The sequence below is a fragment of the Lissotriton helveticus genome, chromosome 1_2 (genome assembly GCF_964261635.1).
Source record: "Lissotriton helveticus chromosome 1_2, aLisHel1.1, whole genome shotgun sequence".
NCBI lineage: Eukaryota > Metazoa > Chordata > Amphibia > Caudata > Salamandridae > Lissotriton > Lissotriton helveticus.
The window spans coordinates 375,751,131-375,777,528 of record NC_136058.1 but is presented as its reverse complement, the minus strand read 5'-3'; the positions used below and the strand labels follow the sequence as shown (position 1 = coordinate 375,777,528).

The 26,398-nt window shown below is 44.1% G+C and overlaps 1 protein-coding gene across 4 annotated transcripts in view; it reads right to left on the bottom strand.

Annotated features, from left to right (window-relative positions):
* Positions 1-26,398, bottom strand: part of LOC144805937 (NACHT, LRR and PYD domains-containing protein 3-like) — a 509,894-nt gene that overhangs the window by 112,981 nt on the left and 370,515 nt on the right. For 2 of the 4 annotated variants that reach the window (XM_078672409.1, XM_078672405.1), the window contains one exon: positions 6,983-7,153. In XM_078672409.1, coding sequence (XP_078528535.1) covers positions 6,983-7,153 — 171 coding nt within the window. Of the gene's footprint in view, positions 1-2,508; positions 2,754-3,283; positions 3,374-6,982; positions 7,154-26,398 lie in introns of those variants that run through there. The other 2 variants (XM_078672413.1, XM_078672421.1) reach the window with 2 other exon arrangements.

The window sequence follows — 26,398 nt, the reverse complement described above, 5'->3', positions numbered from 1 at the left end:
AGAGTACTTGTCATTACGAGTTGCCTTGCCCCATGATGGTTTCACTGTACCCTAAAATGTTTGGTACCAAACATCTCATCTTAATAAATCCTCACTACTGCCATTGTTGGATTTATTAATAAATGCACACAGGAGACCCTTTAGAGGGTCCCCATAAAACCTACCAAGCACTGGTGGGGTCTCTGACTAGGCTTAGCCAGCCTGCCACCACCAGACATGTTTCAGAGCTCATGGGATGCCTGGAACAAAGTCTGCTCTGGGCGGAAGTGCTTTACACCTCCTCCAGACTAGGATGGCCTTCCAGGGCGGGAAGCTTCAAAGGAGATGCCATCTTTCGAATGCAACTCAGGTAGCTCTAGATATTGGAGGATGCCAACTCATCTTTTCTGCTCCACATTTGACAGGACAGGCAGGAAAATTAGTTTGATTAGGAAGTGTGCCAACATTCAGCCAGCACCACCCCTAAGGTGAGGCAAGTAATGTGGACACGACTTTTCCAATTCTTCCATCTTGGGATGGCAGGAATTAAACCTATCAGGGCTAGGGTAGTCCCCTTCCCACAGGAAGTGTCACTTAGAGGGTGTAGATAACTTAAAGGTAGGTTGCCCATTGGCTACTACCTCTCACTCCCTTTAACGCCCCTGAATTTTGTATTTAGGTGGCATCCCAGAACCTTGCAACTTAGATTTGATGGGCCTAAGAAGAGCAATGAACAAAGAAGAGCTATTGACCCAAAAAAAACAAAGACTTGCTGAAATAAAATTGATGTCAAACCCTGCCTGCTGCTCCCAGGACTCAACCCTCATGGTGTGCTGTCTCGTCCTGCAACTGTGAGACCTCCAAAGCCCCGTAGCACCTGGCTCCAGCCTTTGACCAATTGCTGAGAACCCCCCTTGGAGTAGAGGAGCTACTCCCCTGCAGCATGCAGGCAATGAACCGCGAAGTCCAGTTTATTGACTTTTACCAACTTACATCAGCTTGAGAAGGTTAGCTCTATCCCCCCACCAAGTGAGAGGACACCAGGAACTACTGGAACCGTGCTGTGACAATACCCGGGGTACCAAACCCCCTACACTGAAGACTGAGAAGAAAGAGTCCAAAGCGGACTCTGCCTACCCAGCAAGCCGACACCCATCAAGGGACTTCAAGACCCCTGAGGCCCACTTCGTGAGCGGCCCTGATGTCCCAGAATTGTCCCTGCAATCGGCCTGCCCCTGACTACGAGGACCATCTCCATGCACGACGCTTGGCTGGTCTATCTGCTCTGTACCCAGCCCACCCAGCCTGGGTAACGGTAGCCAGCTGTGCACCTGTGATACTGAGGCCCTTACAACCTGCTCCCCTGAGTAGGATCCCCTGACTGACCTTTAAGTCCCCTTGTGCAGTGTTTTCAAGTAGCCCCCTTTTTCGTAGAGCGCCTTTTACCAACAACCTCAGCACCCTGCTCCTGTCCGAGTCTGTGACGCTCCCGATCTACCACTGCTGGAACATTGGACCTGGCCTTGCTACTTACCTATATCCAGAAGGTGAACCTTGGGAACCCACTGTGTGATTTTATATGCTTTTCCCTATTTTCTCTCATTGGCGTAATTGCACACAACAGTGATTTCTTTTGCGAACTTTGAAAAATAATAATTTAAAAAGTACTTACCTTGGAACAAATTTCTTGGTCCAAAAAATTACATAAAAACCAATTATATTTTTGCAAATTGGTCTTGGGTTTATTCTTGAGTGTGTGTCTCATTTATTGCCTCCGAGAGAACAACAAATGCTTAGCACTACCCTCTGATCAGCCTAACAGCTTGCCTACACTACCACAAATAGAGCGTGGTCTGTATTCCATTCTGGGTCTCACTGGTCTCTTTACACAGTATACTTCGTTTTAGTGAACTAAATAGAGAGCCAACTTCCTACACTAGGGTCAGGTACTTATAGAACAATTTATGTATCAGGTGCTCATAGAACAATTGGCCAGATGCTTATAGAACAGTCCAAGGGTCATGTGATCATAGAACAGTCTATGTGAATCCAGGGTCAGGTCTACATAGAACAGCCTATATGGGCCAATGGAGGCAAGGGTCAGGTGCTCACAGAATTAGCAGGACGCGGCCAGGTTCCTATAGTGCAATGTGACACTACATGCGTAGCTATCAGGTCCGCTAGCGTAATCAATAAAATGTCATTAACAGTAAGTGCAAAGCTTCACCTTTGTTATTTTTTTAATAATATGGAATTCCATGGTATCCTCTAGCCTACATCCTCAGGCGTCACTAAACAATATACCTGAACCGGACACATTTCAGTGTGCTAACGTTTAAACTGCTGTGCGTGGTTTACGCGTTGTGACTCATGATAATGAACTTTATTTTTAGGGTGAGAAATAATGGATGTAGGAAGCTGCCATTCTAATTGAAGCAAAGGTAAATACCCAGGCAAAAAGGTTCAAAAATATCTGGCAAAGTAACTCACAAATTAAACATCGAACACAAGAGAAGAACAAAAAATACATATGATACCATAAAAAATGTAATTATAACTATTAAAAATTGATATAGACATGTTCAGTTATACACATAGTTTTCTTTAAAAATTAATTTAAAAAAAGAACAGAATTTCTTAATCAAAAAAATACACAGTATTTAGGGAATTATTTAGTACATTGATGGTTCCCACAACTGTTTGAAGAAGCTGATGTCTGTCAACGCGTTTCGACACATACAATGTGTCTTCATCAGGACAATTTCAGCATAATTCTAAAATTCAAACAAATATGGTTTTAGATTACTCATTCTTTTGTTTCATAACCATTATTTGTCATCAATTATCAAAGATGTGCTATAATCCTCTGCCAGATATTTGATAGTTCGACATGATATACCGCTACAGAAAGACATATACATTGACGAAAGACATATACATTAACTTGATGCTATTTATATTGGTCATGTTATACAGTATACCAACCAGTATCAAATTTAGACTTTATAAGAATAAGGATAGAGACATAAGTCAAAAAAAGAGAAATATATACAGATTGAAAGTTTACTGGGGCTCATATCCTAACTAAAGTTATAGTTCGAGGTCCTAATTTCTAAGATAGTTTCTATGTTCTCTGACTTATAAGAGTGTTGAATTTAACAAGTTCATTGGTTATCTTTTCTCATTGTGTCTAATCACAATGGAGTTCTCTATTTGATTGAAGGCAGTCTTTACACAGAGCCTAAAATATCCTTTAACATTCCTATTATCTATCATATATACAGTCTTGCATGCACTAGCTCACCTTAAATGAATAAAAGATTTTTTTTTCCCCAAGGAATTTTATCTTCTAATTGGTGGGAAAACATGTTTTATCTGTTTCGAATTATAAGGTCTGAAAAAAGAAAAAAAGGATAAAGCAAAACATAAACAGGCATTCTATTTTGTTTATAAAAGGGGGGGAGGGGAGTTTTTTGGGGGGTTTTGGTTTTGGGACAGATTCGGGACACAACTTTAAATGCTAGATAGTTTATAACATGGATATTCGCATATTGTTTTCTTTTATTCTCAACAAAAATTACACGACTTCACATTTATCTATATATTCAAGGGAGTTTATTTGGTTAGTTGCACTTTTACGTTTTTTGTTTTAGAACATATTGCAAACAAAAATCTATTCGTATGCCGGAAAAAGAAACATAATATCATGAACCCCAAATGCTCGTTTGTGAACGATGTTAATTAGCGGGATATTGTCACACATTTCGAACCTCCCGATTCTTGAGGTTAAAATCACCATTTCTAGCATTCGAGTGTACCTGCAATCTTTTTGAAGCTGCCATTCTATTTAGTGAACCTAAATAGGGGTACACTATTCACAAAGTCAAAGCCACCCTTATTGGTTGACAGGGGCTTGTTTTAACAATCCCAAAGTGCTCTATTTGTGGTAGTGTGGGCGAGCAGTTTAGGCTCATCAGAGGGGAGTGTTGAACGTTTGTTATAAACACAGTAATTAAAGGAGACACACACTCAAAAAGAAATCTAAGACCAATTTAGAAAAATAACACAGATCTATATATATATATATATCAAGATCATCTGGACCCTATTGTTTTGACAGGAAAACAGTGAAAATAACAGCTGTCAGATTTGAGGAATGAGCCTCGAATGCGGTAATGTTATACTATGGGAGGGAAAGACGTATACCGTACACATATACTTGCAAGTGTTCGTCAAAGGCGCCCTTTAGGGCTAGTGCTGGGGGACCGAGTTCAAAGAAACCACAAGCAGTTCGGGTGTTCCTGCCCTGGTGTGTCTGGGTGCAGAGGTGGTGGTCACGTTGGTAGCCTTGAGCACTACAATGGACAAAGTTTAAAGGAACCTGTCAAATCGACTGAGGCTGCATAGGGGGACATGGGGACAAGTACAGGAGAACCCAAAGGGGAGCTCAGCTCGTTGGGGCCTCTGGATCAAGGGAATGCAGTAAGTTTCCCTGAACCCAGACTTTCAGGTGCTGAGGTGTCTGGCCGGCTGTCCACTTGCATTGGAGACTCTCTCTGTTTTAGGTGGACCCGGAGAGGGGAAGAAATTAAGACAGCTGTCGGTCCTGAAATCCCTCATCAGCAGGTCAGCTTGGCTGCATTGGTGTCCAGGCAGGACACTCATCAAGTCTTGGTTGCAGCAAATGCTCTGGTTCACAGGGTACTGGTGCAGGGGGGCTCTTGGAGGGTTTAGCATCCCGAAACTCGCTAGGAGACTAGGCTGACTTCCCAGAACCACGGTAACATCTTGCTGGCTAGATGCTTTCTCTGTGGGCCCGTTGGCAAGCAAAACGAAGTACCAGATAAGTGCAGTCGGTGCTTGCAACTGCAGGGGGATGGCTCCTCCACCCCACAGGAGATTCTAAGTGGTTGGCTAGTGCTGGCCAGTCCTCCACAGGCCGGGGAGGATGCACAGCTTTTGGACGAGTTAGGTTGGTGCGACTGTCAAGGTAACAGCAGCAAGGCAGGGTTTGGTGCCAAGTTTTTAGTAAGTCCTCAGTGACTGCTCTTCTTTGTCCTTCTGTTCCCAGGTAGAAAAATCTGTTCTCCTGGTGTGGAGGGGGCCCCCAAATACTGAATTCAGGGACCATAACGGGAGTGTAGGGTAGTAGCCCATGGGCTACTTACTGCTGGGGTGAATAGACCACCTATATGACCACTTCCAGTCAGGAGTGGGCATAAACCTGACCTAGAGTTTCTAGTTTTGTCAAAAACAATATGGTGAAACCCTTCGTTGCCTGTCCACTTTAGGTGGCCCACCTTAGGGGCTGCCTAGCCTGAAAGTGTAACATGCCTTCTGACTATCTAATTTCCCACCTGTTCTGGTGCCAAGTGGGTCCCAGGTCAGGGGGTGGCATTCCCAAGGTGTGGTGTGAAGCCGGGGTCACATATCAAAGGCGGCAGGGACTTTGAAGCCTCTGTCCTTGATTTGCTAGTCATCCTGCTGAAGGAGGTATAAACACTTCTTGCCAGAGCAGGCTTGTTTCTGGCCTCTAAGAGCTTGGGCTCTTCCTGGCAGGGCATCAGAAACTCATCGGTGGTGGCCGGCTGGATGTTAACAGTCAGGCAACACACTAAGAGACTAGTAGGTTTTCAGGGTGCACCTCTAAGGTGCCCTCTGGGTGCATGCCATAATAAATCCAGTACTAGTGACGTGGTCCACTCCACTAGCATCAGTATGGATTTATTAGGACAAGGTGTTTGATACCAAACACCATTACTTTCAGTGAAGTCATCATGTAGCTGCGGAACTCGTAACGACCAGTGCCCAGTACATGTCTTTAAAATGACTTCCTGAATGCAATGACCAGAAATGGAACTGGGCATCACACAGGCACATCTGCTCATGCAGTTGTACTCTCACATGTAATATAATGAGCCCTACTTTAGGTCTCTAGGCCTGCTGAGGGGTGACTTACATATAGTACATGCAGTGGGCAGGGGTATTTCACACACGGTGAGTGCAATGTTGTATTTCACAATTGTTTGCACCATTTCACGCATCCTGCAACGGCAGTCTGCATGTGTTTTAGTGTGGGCCCTTGGCATAATACATGTTGCAGACCGTAGGGACCCTCTTTAGTACCCATGCCCTGGGTACCATAGATACCATTTACCAGGGATTTACTGGGGGTGCTAAAGTCATTGCAAATTGGGTTACAACTGAACATTTACCTTGTTTTAGGGAAAGAGTACTGGCACCTTGGGATGGTTAGCAGGAACCCAGGGCACTGCTAAACAACATCAGTACCAGTGAGCAAAAAGTGGGGATGACTATATCACAAATAGCACTTTCCTACCATGGGGTTCTGTGTAATAACACATTTCTGACAGTGTGACCGATTGCGCCCAGTTCCAGTAACTCGATTGAGGTCAGAAGTAAAAAGATTGCGATATAGTGTAAGTCGAACATCTCCTTACAGTGGGATTGTTGGTGTTTTAAAGGGTAAACTCAAAAACCGGATCTCTCATCATAATAACCAATAACCTGGAGATACTGAGATGGCTGTCTGAGATATAATACTCTATAACACCAGCAGACGGTGTGAACTTTTTCGAAATATAAACATCGTACTGATGTTTTTTTTAATAATAATCTCCACTTTGTAATTTTTTTGTCAAGTATTGTCACATCTTGGAGAGTATTTTCTTATGAAATGTGGCTAAGCTTAAGAGTGTGATCCTTCCCAATATTACTTGTACCACCAGTGGTCTCTAGAGGGTATCTCTTTCCTGGAAACATTTGTTTGTTCTGTAAACGGTACATTCTACAGCAGCTGGTAATACACAGCCGCTGGCACTGGTATTTCTGTCACAGTTTCAATAGTATGTGCTCCCATTCAGAAGGCTCAGTCCTTCTACCTGCATTACAAAGGATCCTTTCATTTTCTATAGTTTCATTGACTTAACTGTGAAACCTGTTCTTCAATGTTCTAATAGGATATAAAAATGCAGCAGTTTACCGCAGTGTCTGTAATCTGCATTCTGCTTTCATCAGTCCTTCACAGAGCTCTTTCACTCCAGCGTCTCGCAGGTCGTTTTTGTTCAAATTGAGCTCTTTGAAAGTTGTGAGGCTTCCAAGAGCAGACGTGAGATCTGCAAAGCATGAACCAGTGAGTGAGCAGCTCATCATCCTGCAGAAGAAACAGACAGAAAAAGAAAGCAGAGTATGAAGATCATAGCACAGCTTCAGCTTGGACATCATATATCACCTACACAGGACTCCGACGCCTGCAGCTGGGTCACCTTTTTTGGGCCTGCCATCCTCCTGGCTGTACCTGCTCAGCAAAGTCCTCTTCATACCAAAAACAAAGGATGTTTGCACTAGTACTGGTGGATCGCTTCCATTCATCCACAAGATCAAAGGAATGATTTTTGCAACCATATGTTCAGACACAGATCAAGAGCAGCGGGTGAACAGGTTGATATCCCACGAAAGCGGTGTCTCGACAGCTCAACAAACTCCACTGGCTCCCACTTCAGGAAAGATGTAAGTTCAAGCTACTCACCCACAACTACAGAGCTCCCCACAACACTGGTCCAGCTTACCTCAACCACCACCTCAACTTCTACCAACCTACCAGACACCTTTGATCTGCGTCTCCGGGAAGAGCACACCTCCCTCACATCAAGAATACCAGAAGCGGAGGACGCTTCTTCTCCTACCTCGCAGCCAAGACCTGGAACGTTCTCCCAAAACACCTCAGAACCTCCCCCTCTCTTACTGACTTACGAAGGAATCTAAAGACATGGCTCTTCCAGACGAAACAGGCCTGCCCTACTCAGTGCCTGGATACTCTCACAGGTGAATAGCCGTGCTCTACAAATTCACATAAAATAACAACAAAGTACGTGTCACTATTCAAATTATTTCTGGAAGTACTCCTGAAACATTTATAAAAGTGGACTCAAATATCTTTTCAGACTTCTATACACTCAAATAAGAGAAATTATGAAAACACCTGTGAAATGGGGTCTCTAGTTGGAAGAGGCATGCGCCCTGTCCAAGTGGAGATCCCCACCGTAATCAGGGTAAGTCAGATGCACACCCTAAATTAACCTGTACACGCTCTCAGGTAGTTTGGCACTGGGGAGGAGTAAGGTTTTTTTGGGGGGGGAGGGGGGAGAATACATTTTTTTCTTAATCAGGAAACATTCTGTTAGATGTTTCTCACCTGCGTCAAGATCATCCTAAACTTTTCTTTATTTTTTTTTATTTCAAAAACCTTTATTGTATATCGGATATTGTGATACAGAATCATTCAGAGCTATCCGCTCTATATCAGCATATAGCAAATAAGCTTTCGTCAGGAAGAAAAAACAACTCTTTTCCCTCGAACCCTCAACTCCCTCCCCATCCCTGTCTACCCAGTCCCTCCCTCCCGAAGCACACTAAGTAGAACTTAGTCCATCTAGTCGGCAATATAAATGCCAAGTCCAAGAGTCTACACTCGTGACCGGGTCATGTCCTGGTATCCTCGGCCAGCAACGTTTTAGGGTCTATAATCCTCTCGCCTCATGACCTTCCGCCTTGGTATCTCCTTGCCCATTCACATTTCAATTGCCCTCCAGTCATTCACTACGTTCATTCAGCATCCTGGGTCTCTCCCTCGTCTCCCTCCCCTTCGCTCTCCCCCCGCCTCAAATACGCCAGCAATGGCCCCCAGATATCTCGCGGTCGTGACCGCAATGGAAGTTGTTCTGAGTACGCATGTAGGTACTCCTGCCAAGTGGACATTTCATGGATCCAATCTTTAAATTTGCGGGACCTCCCTCTGCCCCATCTGCAAGCCACTTGGCAAGGAACTGTTTATGTGGTGTGTTTATATCCCCGGTCAGTCCCAGTAGAGCTCTCAGAGGTGTCAGAGTCAAGGTTCGGCCCACCATACTGCCCAGTCCCGTGAATACCTCTTCCCAGAAGGAGGCAACTCGAGGGCACCGCCATGCCAAATGCATAAAATCCGCTCCCCCCTGCCCACACCGCACACATCTGTCATCATCTCTAACGCGAATTCGGTACAGGCGTGCAGGGGTGTGATAAAGTCGGTGCAAAAATTTGTATTGTACTAGGCGCAGTTACCTGATATGGCTCCTGTTTGAAGACAGGCCAACTCCCACTGCTCGTCTGTTAGGGGACTATCCAAGTCCGCGTCCCATTCCCCGCGGGCTCGGACTGAGCATTTGGAGGGGGCACAACGCACCCGCCTGTATAGCATGGATATGACGTGTGTGGGTGCTTCGGCTGTAACATAAGGTGTAATGACGCAAATGTTTCCGGTTCCTGCAGAAAGTCCGAGGTTAAAGCGCGGACACTTTGCCTCAGGCGGGTGTATAAAAACATGTCCATGAAGGAGTACTCCAAGACTCCAAAAAACTGTTCAGGCGTACAAAATTTCCCCGCGATATATAAGTCTCCCCATGTCACTACTTTCAGTTTGTCAAACAGCCATTGGCAAATCTTTTCCCCCGTCACGGGTAGCAGAGGGCAGTGACGCAAGGACACCCTGGGAGAGTACATCAGCTGCACACCTTCAGTTTTGGCCAGCCATTTCCACACCCGGACTGTACAGTCCACCGTGGAAGGGTCTTCCTGTCGCTCCTTGAGGGCCATGTATGCATATTCGGTTGTGGGGACGGGGGCCATATAGCCGTCCTCCCCCGCTAGGTGAGGCATGTAAGGGGGTGGGTGAAACCAATACACCACAAAGTGGGCCTGGGCACTGTAATAGTATTGTTCGAAATTGGGGACATCAAATCCTCCCTCACGGTACGGTAGCATAAGTGTGGTCAATTTCAGTCGGGCCTGTTTGCCCCCCCCCCCAAATTAGCCGGGTTAATTGTGAATTAAGAGAATGGAAGAAGAAGGATCCAGGATGATACGGAATGTTGACAAAAAGATATAAGAATTTAGGGAGAATGTTCATTTTAATCAAGGAGATCCGGCCCGCCATGGAGCGAGGTAATCTAATCCACGTAGCGACATTGTCCGTCGCCTTGTCCATGGCTTGCCCATAATTAAGCCTCATCAGAAGGTCTTTGTCTCGAGAAACGTGGATGCCCAAATACTTAAAATCATCCATTTCCCACGCTAGGGGGTAGTCTAGTGGGTGTGGCCTAGTGTGTTCAGTCAACGGGAAGACCGCCGATTTATTCCAGTTGATTTGTACTCCAGCCACTGCTCCATACTTGGTGATTTCTCTCAGGATCGGGTTTAAGTTATCTTGCGGGTTGTGGACATACAACGTAATATCGTCCGCATAGAGGGACACTAGTAACTGTCTAGAAGGGTAGATAAGGCTTCTGTGGTTGTGATGCTGCCGCAGCTTCACGGCAAGGGGCTCTATCGCCAGTGCGAAGAGGACCGGGGAGAGCGGGCAACCCTGCCTAGTGCCTCTGGACACTGGGAAGCTGGCAGTTCTGGAGCCATTAAGGAGAACTCTGACACATGGTTGGGTATATAGTAACTGGATCCATTGGACAAAGGAGAATGGCATCCTCATGTGCAGGAGGACCCCCACCAAATAGTCCCATTGCACCGAATCAAAAGCTTTGGTGGCGTCTAAAAAGACCGCCACCGCCTTGCTATTTGGATCAATGTCTTGTATAACTGCTAAAAGTGTGCGTAGGTTGTGGGCTGTGGCCCTATGGGGCACGGAGCCCGCTTGATCAGGCAAGACCAGTTTTTCCAGAAGGAGATTAAGCCGTGTTGCAAGGACTTTAGCCAGGATCTTGGTGTCAGTATTTAGGAGAGATAGGGGCCGGTACGAATCGCAAAACTGGGGCGCCTTGCTGGGCTTTAGCAGTGATAGGATTTGTGCCTCTCTCATAGTGTCAGGCAAGCGGCCTTCTTCCAATGCGGCATAGAACACCCCTTTTAGTATGGGCGCCAGGATAGTCACAAAGGTCTTGTAGAATTCTATGGGAAGCCCGTCAGACCCTGGTGCCGTCCTCGAGGACATGGACATGATGGCTTCTGTGATCTCGTCGACCTCGAGGTTGTGATCTAGGAACTTACACTGCACGTCTCCCAGCCATGCCAGCGCCACATCCTCCAGATAGGTCGATAGATCTAAAGGGGCGCCCCTTTGCGATGTATATAGCGTTTGGTAATATCTCATAAGGATCTCCATTTGCTCAGGGAGATTACGACACACGCGTCCATGTTCGTCTTGCAATTCCGTAATGTAGGTTTGAAACCCAGGGGGTCATATCGCGCCAGCCAGTGCTTTACCTGGTCGATCCCCCTCCCTATATACCCGGGCCACATGGTGTCTACCTCGGAATTTACATTCTCTGCTCACTGCCTCCTCATATTCCGAGATCTTCTCCCTCAATCGAGCGCGCAGCACCCCAAGGTCCTCTACCGTACTTATATCCTGTTCTATTGTTTTCAGTTCCCGTTCCAGCTTGTGCAGTTCCTGTGTAATGTCGCGGAGTATGCCTCCTCCCTTAGCGATACACCAGCCCCTCACCGTCACGTCAAATGCCTCCCAAACAGTGGTGAGACTACCTATAGAGTCAAAGAATCAAATGGGGGGAGAATGAACCACTTGTCCTGTGTTACCAGGGTCTACGAGGATGTGAGTTTCTGTAGTCATTTTAAATATACCGATCAAGTTAGTGTCCAAAGAGTCAGATGGAACACAGGTACAGTTATGACATTATTCAGTGTCAATGTACATTCCTGGTGATGTGCCAATTTTTGGTCAAAATTGTACTAGGGTTTTTTTAAAAGGTATCTCATGTGCTCATTGATGTTCATTGTCAGCTTAGCATTTATGTGAGGGAGTGCCATGAAATGTTATCGTTCATGCCCTCCTTATCTGTATTCAAACGGTGAACCCAACGCTGTTCCTTTTCGCATAGGACTCGTTCTGCGTTGTGGTGTTTGTTGATCAAGGTCTCAAGGATTACCCAGCTGATGTCTTCAGTTGAGTGGTTAACCTCTATGAAAAGTCTGCTCATCTTCGTGGTGGCCTTCTTGCACTGGATATTGCTCCTGTGTTCGATGATGCGTTGTTTGATCTTGCGGCAAGTCATCCCTATGTACTTAAGGTTTCATGGGCAGGCAATCATATACAGCACGTGGGTAGTGTTGCAGTTTGTGTGGCTGCATAATTCCCAATTCTGGTTGGGAAGGAGTTGTAGACTCTTGGTCACTTTTGTCAGTTTACATACCGAGCATCCTCCACATGGGTAATGTCGTTTTACAGGGTTTAGGTTACATGTTGTCAAAATGGTGTTGGTTGTCTTTATTGTTTTGGGACTTGTATGTTCAAGCATGTCTTTTAGATTTTTAGTTCTTCTATGCGCAAATCGTGGTTTTGGCCATTTCAGTGTGTGTGAGGTAAGGATTCTCAAGTTTTTATTGACAATCTTCTTCACCGTGTTGGAGACAGTATTGTACGTAGTTACGCAGGTGAGTAGATCAACTGGGTCCTCACGGGTCGTTGTTTGTAGTAGGTTCTCTCTAGGCTGATTGCGTGCTCTTTTCTGGCATCTCTTTATAGTTCTCATTGGATAGTTTCTTTTCAGAAGCCGATCTTCCAGGCCTTGAGCTTGTTGTTTATAGTCTCTGAGGTTGCTGCAGTTTCTCTTTATTCGAAGAAACTGGCTGTAGGGTAGGTTGTCCCTCAGTGGTCGAGGGTGGAAGCTGTTGTAGGAAAGTATGCTATTGCGAGCTGTGGGGTTGTAGAAGGTTTTAGTGTGTAGGCTCCCTTCTTGTACAAAGATCGTGATGTCAAGAAAATCTAGATTGTTCTTATGGGCTGTGTAAGTGAATTTTAGACATTCATCCCTCATGTTGATCCACGTCAGGAACTCTGTAAGTGTTTCCAGGTTGTTGTTCCAGATCATGATGACATCGTCAATATAGCGTCTCCAAAGTTTTATGCCATCTTGGTATGGGTTATTCGGGGTATGTATGTGGTCGCGTTCAAAGGTACTCACATACAACCCCGCTACGCTTGGAGAAAATGTGCTGCCCATAGATGTACCATGGCATTGCCCGAATATGGTCCCATCATATTCAAAATAGTTCTCAGTGAGGACCATTTTACAGCATTCTAGTGCAAAATGTTGTGGTGTTCTGTGCTCCCAGGTGTCTGAGAACAGGATGTCTTCCAAAGTGTCGAGAGTTTTCTGTTGTGGCAGGCTCGTGTATAGGCTCTCCACGTCTAGTCCTACTGGGTACATGGTGTCTTCGTCATAGGGTTGTCCATCTAGTAGGTTTAGGAGGTCACGTGTGTCCTTCAGGTATGCGGGTGTTCCTTGCACTAATGGTCTCAGGAATTGATCTGCGAGCTGTGAAAGCGGTTCAAGGACCGATCCAATGCCGGACGCTATCGGGCGTCCGGGCAGTGGGTTTTTGTTCGTGTGGGTTTTAGGTAAGGAGTAGAAATATGGTACTCTCTGAGACTTTGTCCTCAGGAAGTCCGCTTCCTGTTTCGAGATCTATCCATTGGTTTCTGCTTCCACAACCATGAGTTCGATGGTTCATTGTAATCTTGTAGTAGGATCAGTGGTTAGTATTTTGTAGAATTTTCAGTCAGATAGGAGTGTAGCGCATTGTTCGTTGTATCCATCTTTTGTTAGAAGGACAATTGCTCCTCCTTTATCCGCCGGTTTTATGATCAGGTTTTCATTGTTGCGAAGTTCATCCATCGCTCTTTTTTCGAGGTTGGTCATGTTCACAAATTGTTTTTTGAGGGTATTTTTCAGGTCTTCAACTTCTTGCATTATGACTTGCTCGAATGCTTGTATTTCTATCGGCACTAGGTGATTGGGTGGGCAGAAAGTCGATTTGTGTCACTCGTGGTTATTTCTTTCTCTTTCCCTTCAAAGAAAGCTTTGAGTTTTATTTTCCTACAAAATTCACCCATCTCGCATTTCAATCTGAAGATATCAAGAGGTGGAGTTGGAACAAAGCCTAGTCCTTTACTTAAGACTTTTTCTTGTTCTGTCGTTAACCGGATTTCTGTAAGGTTGACTACCAGTGACTCATCGAACTGGTTCCTGGTTGTTCCTTGGTCATGCTCCGTGTGTTCATGCGGTTCTCTTGATCGTTCCAGGTTACTCCTTTCTTTCTTCCTCGTTGTTGTCCTGGGCCTCTCCCTAAAAAAGGAGGCGGAAGTTGTTGCGTGGTCATCATGTGGCCCATCGGGGGAGGACCTTGGAAATAAGGGTTGTACCAACTAGGGTAATTAGGCATTGGCGGTTGGTAATGGTGTGGCAGCCACATTGTTTTTACTACACTTTGTCTGTGTTCAGTGTTAAGGGTTTGGATATAGGCAAGTAGTAGGTTTCTACCTATTACTATATTAAAGTGGTAATAGGTAGGGAGTTACTTTTTTAAATATATTTTTAAATACGTTTACGGCCATGTACCGCAGTAGTTTCACAGAATGTTGTGAAATTCTGAAAAAGTTGAAGTGACACATATTACTAAGTATAAATGCCTTATAGCATAAAAAATATTTAACCAACGTAACTGCAGTCGCCCAAAAGCCTCATCTTTGCACCATAAAGTATAATCCTATCAAATTTCATGTAAATCCATTCAGCTGTTTTTGTGCTACATCAAATTCAATAGTCTAACTATAACTACAGAGCAGCAATCAGATTTAAGGTGATTTCTTTCTTTTTTTCTATCTACTGTATTTGTTATATATTTGTTTATTGGTTTACATAATCACGTGACCATAAATGTGTCTTTTAGTTGTTAATGTAGTATTTCTGAAACTGTACATATGCAGTCCAGTTTAGTTATTTTTTGGGCTTCCTTTCTACTTTTAGTATAATTGTGCTACATATGAAGCCAAAAGTGTTTTAATGTCTTATGACTTAACAAATTCTTACCCGACTTAACAGCAGTACCCCAAAATCATCATCTTTGCACCAAAATGTATAATCCTGCCAAATGTAATGTAAATCAATTCAGCCATTTTTGTGCTGTGTCAAACTCAATAGCCTATGGAAAATGTATTGGTGGAAAAATGTGTTTTGAGACCCCATACCCATTATCTTGCAACCCCTTACCAATTTATCACAAAATGTACATCATCTAAAAAATTTGAAAAAGCAATAGGTCTGGAAAGTTTTGTGGCGATTGGTCAAACAGTTCGAAAGTTATTCGGAGCTGATACCATAGGAATTCCTTTCTTTGGGAATACTAACTATAACTACAGAGTAGTGATCAGGTTTAATGTGATTTCTTTCTTTCTAGCTATTGTATTTGTTATATACGTGTTTACTGGTTTACATAATCATGTGACCATAGCTGTGTATTTTAGTTGTTCATGGAGTATTTCTGAAACTTTACATATGCAGTCTAGTTTATTTTTTGGGCTTCCTTGCTTCTTTTAGTAAGATCGTGCTACATATGAAGCCCAAAGTGAATGAAAGACAATTATTGGTGTTATAAAAATTAACATACTTTTTTTTCCTAATGCCCAATTATCATGTCCTCCATATAGTAGTTTTTTAAATTATTTTTTTATAAAATGTTATTGAGGAACAGAAACATAAGACATAAAACACCGTGCAGTATCACAATACACAGCAGTAAGGTACAGTCCAAAACAGGCAAAGAATTACCATGAGGTACTTTACAGCAACTTGAAAAGTCGCAGCACCAAACAACCTCAGGGTCACGCCCCCCCGGAAGGGGCACACATAAAAGAACAATATCCGAGAGGAACAGTAAGCAACAGGGGTGTCGATAGGAAAAACTGTTAGGGGGCCTGTCCTCCAGATAGTAGTTTGTGTAGTTCACTGCTTGGTCACTTTTCCATGTTGTTGCACAGGATTACATAAGGAAGATTGTTTTTGTTTAGCTTGTTGGGCACAGTTTTTTTTTGTGAGAAAGAGAGCGTGCAAAGAAGATGTTTGTAGATCAGGATGTATTCTATTTGTTATGTATTTGTTAATAGGTTTCCATTAGAATGTGACCATAAATGGGTCTTTCAGTTGTTCTAGTAGAAGATCTGAAGCTTTACATATGCAATCTAGTTTATTTTTTGGGCTTCCCTGCTACTTTTAGTAGTATTGTGCTACACAATATTACTCAGTTGAAAAACCTTATAACGTAACATTTACTTACTCTACTTACCTGCAGTACCCCCACAGAATCATTTGCACCACCTAATATGCAATACTGCCAAATTTCATAAAAATCTATCTGACGTTTTTTGCGCTATGCGAAATACAATAGTCTGCGGAAAATACGTTGTATTTGAAACCTTTTTTCTTTACACCCCTTTGACTAAATGACATAAAACTTTCAGTGCTCTCAAAATGAATTGGGGGTAGCAGGTTTGCAAACATTCACAACATTCATCAAACTGGTGCAAAGTTATAGTGACAAACATCCGAAAAACCCCTATCTCTGGTCACCTTAACTATAACTACAGGTGGCTACTGCCACTCTACAACTAATATATATACAGCCAGTAGGTAGTTATAGTTAGGACCTACTTTCCATAGGAAAAGCATTTTTTGTTTTGCCAATAACTTTGGCACCATTCGACGAATCTTCACCAAGTTTTCAAAACTAGTCTGCCCCTCACTTCAGCTGTTGATGCGTGAGTGGGTGTATGAGAGGTTGTATGGGGGTGTGTGAGTGGTTCTGGAGATGAAGTCAACAGTGACGTCACCGACCAGGTCAGGAGTGATGTAATATGTGAGGTCATAAGCAGTGCATTGTGGGGGCATCAGTTATAGTTTGCTCAGGTAACTATAACTGCTTAATTTCAATGGTTTTGTACGAGTGAAATCTAAGCCTAACTATAATGTCCCTGTAGCCTCTGTTTTTTTCCAGTGAAAATCAATATATATATATATATATATATATATATTGCGGCTCCAATAATCTCCCATTTCACAAGAAAGAAAATTCGGCACTCGCAGGGGGAAGTGTTCACGTTGGTTTTTAATGTCAAACACTCAGCAGACAAACGCGTTTTGGTTTTCCTTCGTCAGTGTCTACCATTGACACGGAAGGAAGCGGATTTAAAAACATTTCCTCGTGTTTTGGCATGTGTGTAGAAAGAGGACTGACGTTAAGCCCAGTGAGAAAATTATTTACACAGTATATTACTTTTTCTATTACATATCGTGATACACGGTAAATGGCAATGCGAATGAAACATCTTATGGGTTTTCATACCACAGTTTCAGATAAATTCAATACATTATTTCTGAAATTATTTACAATATATATACAATTTATTAAATCGCCCTTTATCATGTTGTGGGTAGTATTAAGCCGTGGATCGGCAATGCTCACGGGGTGAGAAATACTCATTAAGTTCATGATTCAGTACAATTTCGAGGGTCTATGCTTTTCCCAAATGAGATGCTAATTCCTCATTCTTATTTAATCCCAAGGGGGCCTTCGTCTGGAGATCTATTATATAACGGGATTCTAGCCTTCTTAGTCTCCGTAATCTATCTCCACCTCTTGGGTCTACTGGGATATGATCTAAAGCATAATACTGCAGGAGTTCTCTATCGCTATTATGCTTTAAGGCAAAGTGTTTAGCTACGGGATAGTTGAAATCTTTGTTCATAATAGCGCGTTGGTGCTCTAATATACGTAGCTTGACATTCTTTACTGTACTGCCTATGTATTTCAGTCCGCATGGACACAATAGGCAGTACACAACATGGGTAGTGGTACATGTAAGAAACGTAGAAATTTTTCTTGTCTTTTTCAACCCCGGTATTTCAAATAATGTTTTCTTTTTGCTTTTTTCACAGGCTTTGCACTTTCCGCACGGGAAAAATCCTGGCATATCTTTAATCCTCCCTGTCACTGTTATTTTATCAGGAAGATAACTATGTACAATTTTATCTTTGATGGACCTTCCTTTCTTGAATGTGATTAGAGGAAAAGCTGGAATTTCTTTTCCTATGATCTGATCCGTTTTGAGGATATGCCAGCTCCTCTTCAGAATTTTTCTTAGATGATTAGAATCATCCGAGAAAGTGGTAATCAATCTGAATTTTGAGAGTAGAGAGAATACCTCGAGATCAATTGTTAAAAGATAAGATCAAGGAAACCAAGCTGAACATGAAAAATGAGGGAAAATTCAGATTGATTACCACTTTCTCGGATGATTCTAATCATCTAAGAAAAATTCTGAAGAGGAGCTGGCATATCCTCAAAACGGATCAGATCATAGGAAAAGAAATTCCAGCTTTTCCTCTAATCACATTCAAGAAAGGAAGGTCCATCAAAGATAAAATTGTACATAGTTATCTTCCTGATAAAATAACAGTGACAGGGAGGATTAAAGATATGCCAGGATTTTTCCCGTGCGGAAAGTGCAAAGCCTGTGAAAAAAGCAAAAAGAAAACATCATTTGAAATACCGGGGTTGAAAAAGACAAGAAAAATTTCTAAGTTTCTTACATGTGCCACTACCCATGTTGTGTACTGCCTATTGTGTCCATGCGGACTGAAATACATAGGCAGTACAGTAAAGAATGTCAAGCTACGTATATTAGAGCACCAACGCGCTATTATGAACAAAGATTTCAACTATCCCGTAGCTAAACACTTTGCCTTAAAGCATAATAGCAATAGAGAACTCCTGCAGTATTATGCTTTAGATCATATCCCAGTAGACCCAAGAGGTGGAGATAGATTACGGAGACTAAGAAGGCTAGAATCCCGTTATATAATAGATCTCCAGACGAAGGCCCCCTTGGGATTAAATAAGAATGAGGAATTAGCATCTCATTTGGGAAAAGCATAGACCCTCGAAATTGTACTGAATCATGAACTTAATGAGTATTTCTCACCCCGTGAGCATTGCCGATCCACGGCTTAATACTACCCACAACATGATAAAGGGCGATTTAATAAATTGTATATATATTGTAAATAATTTCAGAAATAATGTATTGAATTTATCTGAAACTGTGGTATGAAAACGCATAAGATGTTTCATTCGCATTGCCATTTACCGTGTATCACGATATGTAATAGAAAAAGTAATATACTGTGTAAATAATTTTCTCACGGGGCTTAACGTCAGTCCTCTTTCTACACACATGCCAAAACACGAGGAAATGTTTTTAAATCCGCTTCCTTCCGTGTCAATGGTAGACACTGACGAAGGAAAACCGAAACGCGTTTGTCTGCTGAGTGTTTGACATTAAAAACCAACGTGAACACTTCCCCCTGCGAGTGCCGAATTTTCTTTCTTGTGAAATGGGAGATTATTGGAGCCGCAATTTGTAATGTGGTGCGCCACCACGAAGAGGCACCCGTCTGCGAGTGACCCGGTCTCTGGCGCAACGGAGCTGTACTATATATATATATATATATATATATATATATATATATATATATATATATATATATATATATATATATATATATATATAGATTAGTGGAGATTCGTCAAACAGGGCCTACAATATTAGAAACACAAAAGATGCCTTTCCCATGGAAACACGATCTGAAATTACCTACTGGCGGTCGCCAGTAGGTATATATAGTTAGGATTTTTTCTCTATGGGATTTTTGAAAATTCTATGTCTAATAACTTTGGCGTTTGTGGACGGAATTGGCTGAAATTTTCAGGAAAATGGAACATTTTGTTTCTGAGCAGCCCCTGAAAATTGGGGGGGGGGTTCGTCAAGGGGGGGCCGAGAAAAAAGGGGGGTCCCAAAACGTGTTTTTAACATTGAGTTTTCCATAGGGCGGTTGGCCTCACTTTTAGCCCGAACGGCTGAATGGATTTGCACGAAACTTGGCAAAATTGTAGGGACTGGTAGCCCGATGTGCCTTTGCTAGGTCTCAATATATGTGCTCCAGTGGATTTTGAGAAATTAACGTTCAAAAAAAGATATATATCTGTAACAGCGGACCGGGCAGCGCTCCGGTTCGCGTACTTTTCGCGTTACGGAGCTTTGTGAAGCGAAGCTGATTGGTTCTCCGGCGTCTGTAAACATTCCAAACAGTCCGTAGCGGCCGCCATCTTGTCTCTCGGTAGGATCGAGAGACAAGAGGAGGCCAAAGCGAAGGGGCAAATGACCATAAGGGGGCATAGTAGATCCTCCCTGACCCCCTAGGTTTGATGTGGAGGTTCTAAAAGGGCCACTCGGGGCAAAAAAAATAAAAATAATAATAATCGAACGGCTGAATGGATTTGCACGAAACTTGGCAAAATTGTAGGGACTGGTAGCCCGATGTGCCTTTGCTAGGTCTCAATATATGTGCTCCAGTGGATTTTGAGAAATTAACGTTCAAAAAAAGATATATATCTGTAACAGCGCTCCGCTTCGCGGAGATAAAATTATCTCCCTATTACCTAGCTGTTGCTAACACCAGTTAGCGACCGCTAGTAGGAGATAGCGACCATCTTGGGCTCCACTTTGCATGTCAGTGATATTTATCACTAATGACATGCAAAGTGGGCATGTCAAGATGTTAGCGACTGGAAACAGTAGCTAACATCGCTATCTCCTATTACCAACTTTTGGAGATATTCGCACTAAGCGCGAATATCTCCAAAAAGTAACACCTGCCCTGAGCAGTTCTTAGCCATGTTATCCAATGGGAGGTGGATAACATGGCTAAGAGCATTAGCTCGGTAATGCATGAATATCGCTGACTTTTCAGCGATATTAATGCATTGCGGTCGTTTTTCATCGCATTTGCGATAAACCTTGATAATAGCAAGGTTTATCTGCGATAATTTCTGACGATGCTTAGCGGTAAAAAATTCGTTGCTAAGCATCGTTAGGGATAAATATCGCTTAACTTTGGTAATATGCCCGAACGTCTGTTAACGTTCGATTCGAAGGAAATCAGGAAGTGTTGAAAAACATTGTCTGCGCCATCTTGCCTTTTTTCAAATGCCACACTTTTGTCGTGCACGGCAGCCATTTTAGATGCCTTGACCAGACCCACTCTCTGTACGCTGTCGATCCTTAGCATGGCTCCCCACCCTCGCAAGCATCTCCCCCAGGCACTGGTCACCCCCGCTCTCTGTCTTATGCATGGGTAATAAACCTCCCCCCATCTGCGCTGCTCTTCCCTGAGAATCACACCCTGTGCCCGCCCGACACCTCCCTTTCGCCGTATTCACTACCGCACCCTCTGACACTCCTTTTCCTCTGTGTCCAATTGTCCAGGCCGGTCCTAGGCTATCAGCTAGCCCTGCAGATGGAGTTTATGGCCCCAGCTGTAAAGAATCACCCCTCTTCAAAGGAGTTATAGTAGATCAAGGCCCACACCCGATGAGATCCGTCATAGCACACGCGGTCCTACTATCTGAAAACCATCCTGTATTGTGATTGGGGAGGGGACCGAGCCTGAAGCGGAAGATTCCAGGGATGACTCTTTGTACATCAAAGTTTTTACAATTATGTGTCACATTAAAAATATATAGCACTCCAACAAAGTAGTAAGATTATAAAACTTTAATAACTTATAAATATATACAACAAAACAAAAACAGTAAAAACATTTAAACATTTTTAGGGAAAATGAAGGAAGTAGCGGTCGGCTGTGCGAATAGTCCCAACGTAGCACAACGTCCAGATTTCTGGACGGCACCCAGGTGATGTTGCCTGGGTGCCGCACTGATTTCGGTATCCGGCGTGGGGCGTCGCGGGGGGTGGGTCATCAGTAGCGGTCTGTTGTGCGAATAGTTCCAAGGCAGCAGAACGATGGCACCAAGGTGATGTCCAGTAAGTTGCCGCCCTCCGAATAACGGCGTGGGGCACCCCGGGGGGGGGGGGGGGGAGGCGGCGTGAGCGGGCCTCTCCAGGTGGAGTTTCGTCTGCTGTAGTGGGGCGCCCCTTTACCGTTTCAGTTGCCATTCCGTCCGCTTTTGGTCCACTGTGTCAAAAGCCGCAATTCAGCTGAGTTGCGCCCACTCTTGCGGTGCAGCGATAGGCGGCTGCCACAGGACTCTCAAAATGGCGGCAGGCTCTTTCCTTTTTGGGCCTGGTCCACTGAAATGGCCCTGGGACACCTTGGAAATCGCACGCTTGTCTGCTAGGTCTTGGACCCCATTCTCGAAAGCGTCCCCTCCGCCTTGAGGATTCAACAAAAGTTTTGGGGGCCCCTGACTCCTGCAGGCTTCTGGTGAGGAGCGGCTGCCATGATTGCTCGCGGAATGACCACGACGGACCCACGAGATGGTGGTGCTTTCATGTTGACGCCAGCTTCAGTCTGAAACATCCAGAAACAAGGTGGGGCTTTCATCGTTTGGGGAAAAAAAAAGTTTTCATCCAATGAAAAGTGTTGTTTTTAGGTCATATGATCAAGCCTTCCATCATTAGGAAACCAAAAGTAAAATGAACCAATGAAACGTTTTATAAACAAGTCACATGACCTGTTATGCGGCATAGGGTATAAAATGCGGAGAAAATACGTTGGCACGTGAGGCGGCGTCAGTAGCGGAACGATGTGCGAATAGGCCGAAGGCAGCACAACGCGCCAAGATCCGGATGGCACCGAGGTGGTGTCTAGTAAGTTGCCGCACTGGTGTGGCCATCCTACAATGCTGAAAGTCGGCGTGGGGCGCCCCGTTGGCCTGTGAGATGGCGTCAGTAGCGGACCGATGTGCGAATGGGGCCAAAGGCAGCGCAACAATATTTTCTGAATAGAAGACACCACAAGGCGCTGAGATGCGAAGATCCGGATGGCACCGAGGTGGTGTCTAGTAAGTTGCCGCACTGGTGTGGCCATCCTACAATGGTAAAAGTCGGCGTGGGGCGCCCCGTTGGCCTGTGAGATGGCGTCAGTAGCGGACCGATGTGCGAATGGGGCCAAAGGCAGCGCAACAATATTTTCCGAATAGAAGACACCACTAGGCGCTGAGATGCCAAGATCCGGATGGCACCGAGTTAGTGTCTAGGTTGCCGCACTGGTGTGGTCATCCTACAATGCTGAAAGTCGGCGTGGGGCGCCCCGTTGGCCTGTGAGATGGTGTCAGTAGCGGACCGATGTGCGAATGGGGCCAAAGGCAGCGCAACAATATTTTCCGAATAGAAGACACCACTAGGCGCTGAGATGCCAAGATCCGGATGGCACCGAGGTGGTGTCTAGTAAGTTGCCGCACTGGTGTGGCCATCCTACAATGCTGAAAGTCGGCGTGGGACGCCCCGTTGGCCTGTGAGATGGCGTCAGTAGCGGACCGATGTGCGAATGGGGCCAAAGGCAGCGCAACAATATTTTCTGAATAGAAGACACCACAAGGCGCTGAGATGCCAAGATCCGGATGGCACCGAGGTGGTGTCTAGCAAGTTGCCGCACTGGTGTGGCCATCCTACAATGCTGAAAGTCGGCGTGGGGCGCCCCGTTGGCCTGTGAGGTGGCGTCAGTAGCGGACCGATGTGCGAATGGGGCCAAAGGCAGCGCAACAATATTTTTGGAATAGAAGACACCACAAGGCGCTGAGATTCGGTTAGCACCGAGGTGGTGTCTAGCAAGCTATGCAGCTGAGTTACGTGCGCACTTGCGGCGAATAGGTCGAAGGCAGCACAACAATGTTTTCTGAATAGGAGACACCACAAGGCGCTGAGATTCGGTTACCACCGAGGTGGTGTCTAGCAAGTTGCTGCACTGGTGTGGCCATCCTACAATACTGCTCCGAATAACGGCGTGGGGTGCCCGAAGGGGGGGGGGAGGCGGCGTGAACGGACCTTCCCAGGTGGAGGCTCGTCTGCTGTAGTGGGGCGCCCCTTTACCGTTTCAGTTGCCATTCAGCTGAGTTTCGGCCGCTCTTGATGCTACAGCGACAGGCGGCTGCAACAGGACTCTCAAAATGGCGGCCTGTTCTTTGGATTTGGGCCTGGTCCACTAAAATGGCCCTGGGACACCTTAGAACTCGGAGGCTTGAATTTTTTTTCCTTTCCTGTACATGCAAAAAAAGGTAAATGTCCGGTACGTTACACGCTTCATCTGCCACAATGTACTCTCCAGAGGAACCGAAAAAAAATATAGTTATGGTAACTATACCATGCATCGTCATATGGAGAGGTGGCACCGATTAATTATAGTGCTGCATAAAAGAGAGATTTGGAGAAGAACCCCCGACCTGCCAGTACATTCATCAAAGAAGTGGCACTGACAGCATCAGAGGCAAGGGAAACGGTCCCAAATATTTAGAAGAAGTTTGGAAAGATTAAAATGACATGTTTAGATTGTGGCAAATTAATTTCATGTGGACAGATGAGTGTTACTCTAATAAATACAGCATATGAACATCATCATAGTCGATGGTTGGTAGAGACATTTTGACTATATCCTGGACCTGCCCGTCCTCGCCCAAAATGGCGCCGGAATAAATGGGACTCGTAACTCCTTGTTGTGTACTTGTTGTAAAACTTTGATATCACGAGATACGTATGCAGTTTTGAAGCACATGGCGGGCGGGGACGAGAATAGATTGAATATTTCGACATCTCTATTGATATTAAGTTGTGATGTGTTATTGATTACTGTACTATTGAAAGTTCGAATTAACGTCACCCATGGTACTTGCCCGCAAATGTATATCTAGATAATTTTATTGTAACTGGCCCTGTCGTATTTTAATTATAAAATGTACGTCCACCGATTCCGCAACTGTTAGACACCTTAGTTCTTGCAACCTAATGGCCCGCCCGTAACGTTTCTCTACAGTGTAAATGTCTCCTCATCATATACGATTACAGTTTGCTCCGTGGCCGGCGCACGTGGTTATAGGCCCGTATTTGTATACTGACATTTTCACAATAAAGGTTTTTAAAAGAAAACATGGTAGTAGTATTTACATTGGTAAAGTTTTTAATAATAGTCACTGTTTTAGAATCAGTAAAAGGCAAGTGAAATAAAGCAGACCAATTACATGAAGGGTAAAAGGTATAATACGCAGGAACGCAGTAAAGATAAATGGTCAAGGGCTGTTGTGTTTTCTACTCCTGCAACATAAAGTGATCGATAAGAATCTCATATTCAAGCGTATCGGCGACTAAGACAGCAGGTCGACCCTCTTTTGCTCAACGGCTCCGTCATGGGACGAAGAAACGCCCTTTTTCTCGAAAAAAGAATATATTTTACTTGCAGGACAGTTGTAAATTTTCCGGGAAAGTACATTAGCCTGGAACATTATAACATATATGTTTAAGAAAAAATAATGTTCGGAAGTAATAAAAAGCGTAATTTTTAGGTCATATGACCAAGCCTTTCATCATTAGAATACGAAAAGTAAAATGAACCAATGAAAAGTTTTATTAACAAGTCACATGACCTGTTATGCTTACGTTACGCGCTGCGCGTCGCGCCCCGGATCACTTCCGGATGCGCTAACGCGGCGCGTCATATGACGCATTACGCGACAACGCAGGTCCAGAATATAGTCGAAATGTCTCCACCAACCAGCGGTCGGAACACAACCCTTTTCAGCAGGCTAAATAGTTCTGTTAAATGACAACAGAAGGGACAGGGAACAAGAACCATCAGTCAAAGAGGGGAGGGCTAGTTCTTCTCTACCGGGTTACGTTGGGGCGCTACCTGAACTGATCGAATTGGTAGTCTACAGTGTTTCTGGATGTTTCAGACTGAAGCTGGGGTTAGCATGAGAGCACCACCATTTCGTAGCTCCGTCGTGGCCATTCCGCGAGCAATCATGGCAGCCGCTCTTTATCGTTATTTTGGGCGGGGTGGGTGGCGGAGTCGAGCTGTATTGCAGCCATCATGGTGTGGAGTTTAGTTCATCTCACTAGTTTCGTATTTGTCATGAGGGGTTGTTCCTAATGTTTCTATTTTAGCGAGGTCAAAAAGAGATCCCATTAGTGGCCTACTGATTTTGCTCGATTCCTTATGTTTTTTTACACGATTTTTCGTTATCTGCAAAGACTAAACAGAGTATTGCGACTCTGTGTTTGTTTGTAAATAGAGAATGAACCAAAGAGAACCAATTCTAAAACAGTAAATGCTTGGATAACAATCAATCAAATGGAGAGAGAAGCAGGCACGACGTATTACAACAGGGGCAAAGGCCTGCGTTAACTACCTTTCACTATCTGCAAAGAGAGAGTACTCCTAATAGAAATGAGGGGGGGGGCAGCATTCAAAGCAGATCAGTGTGCATAAACACGAAAATGTTTTTACTTACCACGTATTTGACATTCGACAGCTTATGATATTTGCTATTAAAAAACCATTGAAATTCACTGAAAAAACCATAGGTTATAGACCATATATAGTTAGGAATTAGCATTTACAAAACCTTGAAAATTCACTGAAAAAACCATAGGTTATAGACCATATATAGTTAGGAATTAGCATTTACAAAACCTTGAAAATTCACTGAAAAAACCATAGGTTATAGACCATATATAGTTAGGAATTAGCATTTAAAAAAACTTATT